This window comes from Rhyacophila brunnea, unplaced genomic scaffold (assembly GCF_057557595.1).
Source record: "Rhyacophila brunnea isolate RB1 unplaced genomic scaffold, BYU_Rbru_1.0 scaffold_6, whole genome shotgun sequence".
NCBI classification, from domain to species: Eukaryota; Metazoa; Arthropoda; class Insecta; order Trichoptera; family Rhyacophilidae; genus Rhyacophila; species Rhyacophila brunnea.
The window spans coordinates 46145298-46156176 of NW_028233276.1; the positions used below are offsets into that span (position 1 = coordinate 46145298).

General features: G+C 30.9%; 1 protein-coding gene across 1 annotated transcript in view; it reads left to right on the plus strand.

Annotated features, from left to right (window-relative positions):
• Positions 1–10879, plus strand: part of LOC147065734 (NGFI-A-binding protein homolog) — a 64773-nt gene that overhangs the window by 51867 nt on the left and 2027 nt on the right. The window contains exons 3-8 of the mRNA XM_085957282.1: positions 3179–3280; positions 3923–4683; positions 5452–5585; positions 7198–7327; positions 10281–10369; positions 10643–10721. Coding sequence (XP_085813408.1) covers positions 3179–3280; positions 3923–4683; positions 5452–5585; positions 7198–7327; positions 10281–10369; positions 10643–10721 — 1295 coding nt within the window. The remainder of the gene's footprint in view (positions 1–3178; positions 3281–3922; positions 4684–5451; positions 5586–7197; positions 7328–10280; positions 10370–10642; positions 10722–10879) is intronic.

A 10879-nucleotide genomic window follows, 5' to 3' on the forward strand; every position in this document is an offset into this window, starting at 1 on the left:
TCAGTATTATTTCTATCAAATACATTTTTTTTGATCGTTTAAGCTAGTCAAGTCAAGTTTATATGATTCAACAAACGTTGTAGGTATATAACAAGTTCTTTTTATCTTGTAATTATTTTGGATTCAATTTTAATTTCTTTTGTTTGGCTTGGCTGTCAGAATTATTTTCAATTCGACAAGTCTCGTGTCCTAGATACAGATATTTTAATATTGTATAATGTTGTTATTGTTTTGTTAAGTAATATAAATGTATCACGATCAACGAAGCGATCTCGTGCAAAACTAAGTAATCCGGCTAATTATTATTAAAATTGATATCTAGGTACTACATATAAATACAAATAAGATATTTCTCATACCAGGATTTATCAACATGACTTTTCAATGCCCACCCCTAATTCCGATGCTAGTTGTCATATATTTGCCATGTTATACCATGCCAAACCAAACTATTATGAATATAAAAATAAATAATCCTTTATATCGGCTATTTTCAAAATATGTTTGCCGCTGTATTCCCCATAACCGACGTGTACCAAATTATTTCTATGCCGACAAAACTAATTCATGTTATATTTTGGATGTAACTCAATCATTTTTATTTCAGTCGAGCCAAAAAGTGTCAAAATATATGTCTAATAATTTTAAAGCACTCAACTGTCTCTAATCAATAGATAACTAACCACTTACAAATATATATATACTCAGTGCATATTAGGTGGGTATATTATGTTTTTTTATAAGAACAGCAACATGTGAATTCAAAGCTTTTGTTGTGAAGTATCAATAAAACTTTATCGATCAGGTAAAATAGATTGAAGGCGTATCCAGATTTTTTTAACAATAGTTTTTATATGAAAAGGTGGAGTTTAGCGCAACTCACCCCTCAACTTTTTTTTCTATATACAATACGTCACCACCCCAGACCTTTTTTATGTTTGATAAAAATTTTACCTATCTCACGGTTGGTGGAGTCGATTTTGGGGATACGAGTTTTGACAAATGAAAAGTACGTTAAAGGTATTTCAACCCTTGAATAACTGCCTTTTTTACCTGTGCCCTATTCAATGGGGAGCTTATTTAATATCAACCCCTATTATTAAAATCTGCAGATGCTTCTCCCCAACGCATATTATATACTTGCATTAAAAGCATCCAGCATTAAATTACAGTGATAAATTTATTCCAAACGGTCTATTTCAAGAAAAAAATACTATTTAGGTACTTTGAAAGAAATACATTGAAAGAATTTTGTAAAAATTTATAATTTGTTTTCAAAGTTAAGCATTATTTTTATTATTAAGTTACTCATAATAGTCCAGAGTATAAATTCTACAATCTATACATATAAATATTAATTCCAGAAAAAAATGGTCTGAATGGTATTCGAACCCAAGTCTTTCACGATCTATCCAATATACTACCATTCTGTAACTTTACTGTTTGTACAATAAAATTTTCAATACAAAAATATCAATTTATTTGCAAGCACAAGACGTCAGACATCGTAGTCATTAGTAATAATTATTCGTAAGAAGAATGTTTGGATCAGTTGTTTAATAGATATAGCTATCGCCCTAAAAGCAAAAGATGTGAGTTTTGATTTTGAAGTTTTTTATTTGTTTAGATTTAGGTCAATAAAAATAATAAGTGATGGTCCCAATAACAGACTGACACACAAAACATAATTACTAAAGTACTAAAGAGAGTGAAAAATAAAATAGGTACTGAAAAACATAAAAAGTATATTATACGCAGAGTAGACAGGCAATCTAAGAAAATAATACGATTATCCAATGAGTGGTCAATTTTGAAGTAACTTAATTTAAAAGAGGCAAAAGAACAAAACAGTTTCACTCGATCACTTTGATGATTCATAGTTCTGTTTTTCGGAATAATGTATTTTAAAAACAACAAATCTTATATTATTTTGTCTATAAGTAAATATATTTCAGTCCTGAATATAAACTTGATTTAAAAACAAAACAAAAAAACGTTTTACGTAGTGCGTTGAAAAATTAATAATTAGAAGCAGGTGCATTATAAACCCATAATATATATTATAAATAAAATCTCATATAAATGTAGGTATATTAGTAAAAATGATATTTTCATATTATTGATTAATTTAATAAAACGGATTTTTTTATTCCACTTTTGCTTATTCCACTTTTATTATTTAATAAATCTGGACTTAGTACTAAAAAAATGCGTTTATTAAATTAATCAATATCAAATGCAGTTCCACTATGAATTGACAGTTAACACAATAAAAGATATTTTAATAGATTTATATGCCTACCTTAAAAATGTTATGCGATTTATAATACCTACATTATTTTTTATAAATTCATTGTTAATAAAAAGCAATCGAAAAATAATTGTACTCAATATTATCTGCAATTTAAAAAATATTTTACCGACTGGTAAAAAAATATTTAAATTGACTATACCATATCTTGAGAATGACGGTTATTTTTATAAACATCATAGTAGGCACGTAAAAATTACCTATAAAAACATTTTATCTCTATTATTATTTACCTACATACTGGTTTTGATTTCTTCCCCCCACGGAAGGGTAAAGAGAAAGACCCTAACTGAAAAATTCATCTGACAAGTTTTTTTTTAAATTTAGACCCACTGCTATTTTATAATATGCAAATTTCCTTTGTGACTCTAATCGACAATAGCATATCCGCCATTTTTTTTATTTACACATATACCAATGTAGAAAACAGTGACGTTCGCTTATTCGTATTGCTATTAGAGGGTAAATAAAATGTATTAAAATCTTTGCCAAGCCATACACGCACGAATTTTTTTGATCCCTACGAGCCGCTTAATTTAAAATGTAAATATCGACAGTAAAATATGGTTAATGTTAAGTAGACTCTGTTACTTGAATATGTGCCAATTTTTATTATATTTAAAGTATCTAGTTGTCTTTCCTTGATTATTATATTGTAGCGGATGTATAAAATGTATCTAATAATGTCAGAATTGTGTCGACTTGCTTAAACTATTCTTAAGAAATATTTTTTGGTAGGGTGGTTAGTGTAAAAAATGTATTACAAAATCAATAAAATTCTTATTTCAAAATTTTCACCCTGTAATATTGCAAAAATATAGCAATCTCATTGTATAGATATTTAAAAAAAAATGTTTTATTTTTCAGTGGTAGTAACAGCTCCTCCAGGAAACGAAGCTGAACTCCAGTTATACAGAGTATTACAACGCGCCAGTCTTCTAGCTTACTATGACACTCTACTAGAAATGGGTATGCTCTTTTGATATTACAATCATAAAATCTGTTAAGGGGATTGATCTAATTTGTGCACAATTTTGATGTAAACGCATCTCTTCCTAGCATGATAAAAGAAGTCATTGATATGTTAGTTATCGGCTTATCGTATAATATATTTTCTTTAAATTTTTGATACTAATATAGTAATATAAGATAACTGATTTCTCTAAAAATAAAAAAAAATATGAATTCATACTAGCGATTGAAAGTTGATATATGTTTGATATTAAAACATTGAAAAAATTCTGTGAATTTTATACATAATATAAATCATATTTGCCAATATTCAGCGAGAAAAAATTAAGAGAGACATGGCAATTTATGTGTAAATTTAAAGTAATTTGACCTTAAACCAAACTAATAATGTCAAATCGTTTAATATTATCTATAAAGTATAAACTGTTTTAAATATTATATTCATGGGGGACACGCTGACTTAATGAAAAGTTTCAATATAAATTGAATGATTTTCTTATGCATCACTAAACCATGAAAAGAAACCAATAAGAAACTTATTTAAAATTCAAGCATTTCAGAATTATTTATATTTCATTTACGACAAACTATATAAACTTTCACGGTGCTTTACTAAATTTACCAATAAAATAATTCCAGGTGGCGATGATGTTCAGCAACTATGTGATGCAGGTGAAGAAGAATTTTTAGAAATAATGGCACTGGTAGGAATGGCATCAAAGCCACTCCACGTCAGGAGACTTCAAAAAGCTCTCCAGGAATGGGTGACTAATCCAGCAATCTTTCAAGTGCCTATAGCTCCTCGAGCACCAGACACATCATATGTAGGAAATTGTGCCTTACGACAACCGATACCAATATCACGACATACAGCGCCGAGTCCTGATCCAAGAGATAGTCTCTCCCCTGGAGTACCAGAAAGTAACTGCGCTTCTGATTGTTCATTGACTAATGCTAGTCCTGCAAGAGAAGCACCGGATTCCAGACTTTCTGCCGCTCCAACGTCTACGACAACAAGCGGTGGTAGTATTGCTCCAATTTCAAATCCATCAAGATCAGTGTCACCTTCCAGGAGAACTGCTTTACCTGCATCTTCTGGGTCAAGTCCATCTTCAGTTAGTAGATCTCCGGTTCTTTCTGGGGGCACATCTCTACCACCAAGTTTACCAGAAGCCCATGTGCGCAGGCTAGCTACTGCAGCTGAACGAATAAGTCGGCACTTACCTCGATTAGAGCCACGACCCCAAAACGCAAAGAAGAAGATGTGTAGAGATCTTGAAGCTGTTATAGCAATGCCTGAGAATGATCCTCGTAGAATGGATGAGATCAGAAAATATGCTGCCATCTATGGAAGATTTGATTGTAAAAGAAAACCAGAAAAACCGCTGACATTGCATGAGGTAATTAATTCAATTTCATTTTGTTACATATTGTGGACATTACAAACTATAAGTTTAAGATGTTCACAACATGACATGAAACATTATTATAAAGAAGAAGAAAAGTAATATAAGCGATAAAAATGAAATTATAAAAAGAGAATATAATATAAACATACAGAAGCAGTGAATATACAATTGTGTCGCTAGATTTCAAAATTAGCCAAGTCCATAATGGATGAATAGGAGAAAAACAGCTTTTTTGTTTTCTCAAGTAGGTACATAGTCACGAATGTGAAATTTTATATTATTTCGATTATAGAATATTTAAAATGAATAAGTTCCACATCTCGATAATGCAGAAATGTTAGAATGCAGTAGTTATTCAGCAATTCACAAAAATGTCAAAAATACCTAAAGGTGGACGTGGCTGATTTTGAAATCTAGCGACACAATTATACATATATAGAAGTTCAAAGAAGTACACTGAGTTTGCTAAGGAGACCCTATTTTAAGAATCTATAAAAAAGCATCCACCTAAACTCACTTTCTCGCAAGTGGAATATATCAACACCCGAAGCAATTTGATTGAACATAGTTATCGCCCTACCAATTGGCATTACCAGTAGCAGATTGGTTCTGCACCTTGGGAGAATAAACAACTGATGCTCTCTATTTCTAAGATAGTTATCAGGGAAAGGCTTAGCCAAATGATAAATAAATTAATTATCAAATGTCTAAAATTAAAGTAGGAAACAATGAGATAAGTTTCAATGAAATGTTTTCCAGGTGTCCGTGAACGAAGCAGCAGCACAAATGTGTCGAGCAATGCCAGCTCTTCTGACACGACGAGATGAACTCTTTCCATTAGCAAGGCAAGTTGTTCGACTGTCAGGATTCCACTACTCCAAAGGACAATCTCAGTAAGTAATGTATAATCATTTATTATATTAAACTATATCTTATTGTTGTTTAATTTAACAAAACGCAATTTTGTTTTGTAGTACTTATTCTACTTTTAATCAATAAATTAGGACTGGTTTCGTCTGCCTCAGAGGGACATTTTCAACATTATGATAGAGCTGATTCATTTTGAGTTGAAAATGTCCCTCTGAGGCGGACGAAACCGGTCCTAATTTATTGATTAAAAGTGGAATAAGTACTACAAAAAAAAATGCGTTTTATTAAATTAAACAACAATACAAAGCAGCTCCACCATGAATTGACAGTTAACAAAATAAAAGAAAAAAAATAACTATATCTCTCAGAGGACTAAATTAATTATATATAATAAAATGTATAGTTTGATATATGAACCTGCTTATCATAAGATTATATTACCCACAGTTACATGTAAATTGGACGTAAAACATGTCACCTTGGCACAGTTCACCGTGAGCTTTCTATCGGAAAGAGATGACCGTATATTATACGGTGTCCAATTTTATTAGATTCAATATGAACATTAATTCAATTTTCATAGCTGATTTAGGCAAAATTCATGAATTCAAGAATGAAAACCTAACCTAACCTAACAAATAATCTAGTATATCAGCTATTTTTACATTTTGTTTGCTGCTGGCTTCCTGTAAAGTGTAAACCGACAAGAACTGTGTTTTATTTAGACATTAATTTTATGTCAGTACTATACGACCCAAAGAGGTTGGACGGTCTTTAATATACGACCATATTTTTCCGATAGAACATTTTTCGGTGAAGTGTGATACGGCGAATTGCATACGTACAAGCTTCCGGACACGATTACCCACAGGCCACACCCGAAACGCCATCAAAACTGACCAGTTCTGAATATCTCACTTCAACCAACAAAACAATCGTAATACTAAAGAAACATCATTATTTTATATCTTTTCATTAATCTTGTAATGTAAATATTTACTTTTCATACTTACCGAGAATTATTTAAAGTGATTACTTCCACAAATTACCGTTATCACAAAGGGAGTAGCAATCGATTTTACAACCCAAAGGTTAATTAGTTGTATGTAATAATAATATGATGGATACAGTATCTTTGTATCTAAATTTCCCCCGACCATGTCCGGCCCTAATAAGATCATAATATGGGCCTCCAAAGGTCCATACCGTACTCTCGTCTAGTAATTTGTCCATAACTCATACACAAATTGAAAAACAATATGATGTATACTTCCCAGACCCAGGATTCAAACCTGGGACCCACGACGCTATAGGCCGACGCTTACGCCGCGCGTATCGTAGACCTCAATAGGCGGATTGTTTTACATATTCTCATTAATTTTTCAATGTAAATATTTACTTTTCATACTTACCGATAATTACGTAAGTGTTTGCTTCCAAAAGTTACCGTTTTCATAAAATAAATGGTGTTGAACAACATGTCTTATATTATAATAGATTCATTTAAAAAATGGCAATGTTATGTCCAAATTGCCAAAAAGGTTATAATCGATTATGCGAATTCATTGATACAGCAACTTTGTATCTATAAATACGACTGTAATAAATTAATATAACCTGTAACTCGTGTTCCAGAATATCTTCTACGTGCGGAGATCGTTCTAGATCGGACTCGGAGGGAGGTGGCGTAGGCAGCGCCGCAGGAGCAGGGAGTACCCCAGGAGCCAAACGGCCCCGACGCGAAACAGATCGCGACGTGGGACAGGTCAGCCCAAGAAGAAGAAACGCTCTCAGCGATCGTTCCTCAGATGTCGCTTCATAATTATTAATTTAACCATAATTTACGCCATTATTACCAAAATCACGTTTGAGTTAGACCTAGATAGTTTAACATGACTCTATATCTATAATACTATAATAGTCCTCAATTACTAGTTTCAGGCGAAGTGCAGTGCTACTATAGATAGTTTAATTATATCCATCTAGCGACGGAATACCAAATATGTAATTTACTGATAATTCAAACTTAAGCCCTGCCCTGTTCATCCAACCAAACCGCATACGGCAGTAAGCCACGCGGCATACGGAACGTATGATTTGGGTTCATCGAGATTTTTTAAATAATGACCGTGGCCGTACACCGAATGCCTCTCTACCATAAGTTGAACAAACCGATTACCAAATTCGACAGATTGCAACTGACAGCCCGCGTTTGTTGTTTACAAATAATACACACCTTTATAAAAACGATACAAAGACAAATAGATATTTTTTAATTCAATATTTTATATACTCGTAAAATGTGCGTCATAAATTTAATTTTTCTTGCTATCACTAATGACTTAGGTATATGTTTTTATGATTAATTTGATAACTTTTTGAATATTTCATATATTATAATGAATGATCACAATATCGATTTTTTTATCAACTATTTAAATGACTAAATGTTACACAAAGGTATTTTTATTTTCTAGAAAAATCTATAAGTAAGTATTTTGTAAATTAAATCAGAAATTATAAATATATGAATTATTCCTAAATGTCTCTTGTTCATTTGAGAAAACTCAAAATCAAACTACAATTCAATGACAAAAATAGTCATAAAAAACATATAATATCAGGATGAAAGTCTTCTACAAAAGCTCTTTTCATAAAGTTATTTTTGAATCAGTTAGGTAATTTAATTTTTGATTTTTTTTAAATGTTCATTTTCAGTACCTACATTTTATTAAATTATATTTTCAATATTATTTCACTAGATTTCTATCACTAAAGTAGCACTGCACTTTACCTCAAGCTAAATTAGGGACAAGTTTGCTTTTTCCATCACAAATGCATATTGCTAATATTGTTAAAATAAACTGTTAAATTTCATACTTTACTAATCCAAGCATTTTCTCTACTTCTATGCATAGTTTTATATTAGAGTTAAAAAGATTCTATCAGTAAACGCATAGATGTAGAAAAATTGTTTATGCTTGCATGGTAACAATGCTTTTAATACAGAATCCAAAATAATCCATTTTAATTTATTAATAATTTAAATTATTAACACTCCTAACTAACTGTCTGTTTATTTTCTTCTAACTTAACCGTTTCTACTTCTTCAAAAAGGTAAGTTTGCATATTATTATTTATCTTATTATTTTCTTGCTTTGATCTTGAATTTATCGGTTTAAAAATCATAAGTATAACAAAATTATTTAAATGAGATAACACTATACAGCATATTTACTGTGAAGTAGCACCTTATAAAAAAATCTCTGTATTTTATTCTGCGCGACCATTATGCCAGCCAGTCGCTGCAACTCGACGCAACGGCCCATCAACGATGTTTTTTTATGCACTGTGATTTCTCTTACCCTCGTGCATATCTTACTTCGCCTTATTACTACCGCTATTTCTCATCAAATCCAGATATTATACTGTCTACAAGAATTGTGTGTGGTTATGCTCACCCACCGGCCGTTGCGCCGAGTCGCACCAGCTGGCTGTCATAATAGGCAAAACTATATAGCTTAAATTAAAATGTTTGATCCTAAGCCACGCATATGTACCTCCGCAGAGTGAATGTTGTATGAACTGACAAATTTACGAATAATAGTTATTAACAACTCGCTCAACCCATTGGGTCCTTGCACTGGATCAAATACACATTGAAAAATAACATAAATCAATCAAAATTACAAATATAAAATCACTATTAAACCTATTTGAAATAAAATTGAAGGGTTGAAAGTCTAGATGGTCTAAGTACCAAATGTGAAACTGAGATATAACAAAAAAAAAAAAAGAATAAGACCATACATATATGTAAACTAACAACTTATTTTTACAAAGTTACAGAAGAACATTATTAAAATAATTTGATTAGTTAACATAATTCTAAAGATAAAATAAACAAAGTAAGAATAAAATATTTAAACATGGACAATATTGAAATGTTCTATGTATAGGGGTATGTAAGGGCACGTATACCCCGCACATATTCCAATGTATATGTGACAAAAATTGTACCTATAATTAGGAACTAAGACCCTTCAGAATATCATTAGGCTTCCCATATAGATTGTATTGAAGTCAAAAACTTGTTATGGATTTTTTTGGCAGTTAGACCCTATAGGCTTTCAACCCTGCAATTATACAAAAACAAGTAAACTTATTTTAGTGTTTGATGGCTTAAATTAATGACCTGGGCTCTAAAATGAGTGCAAAAAAGAAATTCATTACAAAAAACCTAAAGACTAAGCGAGCGAGCAAGGCCAAGATAGTCCTCCTAAATTCGGTATTTTCTCCCAACAAGCCACAATTACATTATACAATGATAAGTTACATGATTTCAATCATGTAGTGGTAACTATTTAAATTCAAAATATGGTTTTCCATTATGTTTTGAAAAAACATTTGCGAATCTCAATTGAATATTTATACATAGTATCCTCTAACCAAATGTAGTTTCAATCTTATTAATTACACCCACCTAGCGAATTTTTGAAAATATTTTCTTATTTTTAGAATAAATTAAATAACTCTAAAAATTTATATTTGTGTAAAAACTAAACTTTTAACATTACATTACCTGTATATTTAGTATTTTTTTTATATATCTACATCATTTAAATAAAACAATTAACCGAAAAATTGAGGTATTAATTCTTTGCATGAGCGATCTTTTAAATAATATTTTTTTTAATCTTCTGTCTTTCTTCACTTAGGAAAAACAATTCGATGATGACGAGCCGCCACTGTCTCTTACGCTCACGCGAGGCGAAGGAGAAGGGGCTGATAGAAATCATTCATATTCGTAAGTTAAATAATATATTATGTACTTATCTCAATATAGTTTTAATTGAATATCTTTTGTGAATTCCCTTCAATAATAAATACTTGTCATAATTTTAAATATAGCTTTTCATATTACTGTATCGCACCGATATATATATATATGAGTATGAGACGTATCTTTGAGTAAAAATAAACTACATAATAAGTAATAAAACTAAATACCTGATTCAATAAAAAAAATATATATAAAATCACCCAAATACGAGGATATATTAATTTAATACTCTTTCAGGTCGATGTGGGGTCGAGTAGAATCTGACGACGCTGATTCAAGATATTCTTTTAGCAACTCAAGCTCATCACCTATTCAGGTAAGTTAAACATACGATAGTATGTATAATAAATACTTTTAATTACACATTGTTTTGGCAAATGGTATGTTTATAAAAAAAACTATCCACCAAAAATCAATGAAATCTTACTTGTCGTGACGAAATGCAAATTCGAATTCTTTGGCCACAACACTAGT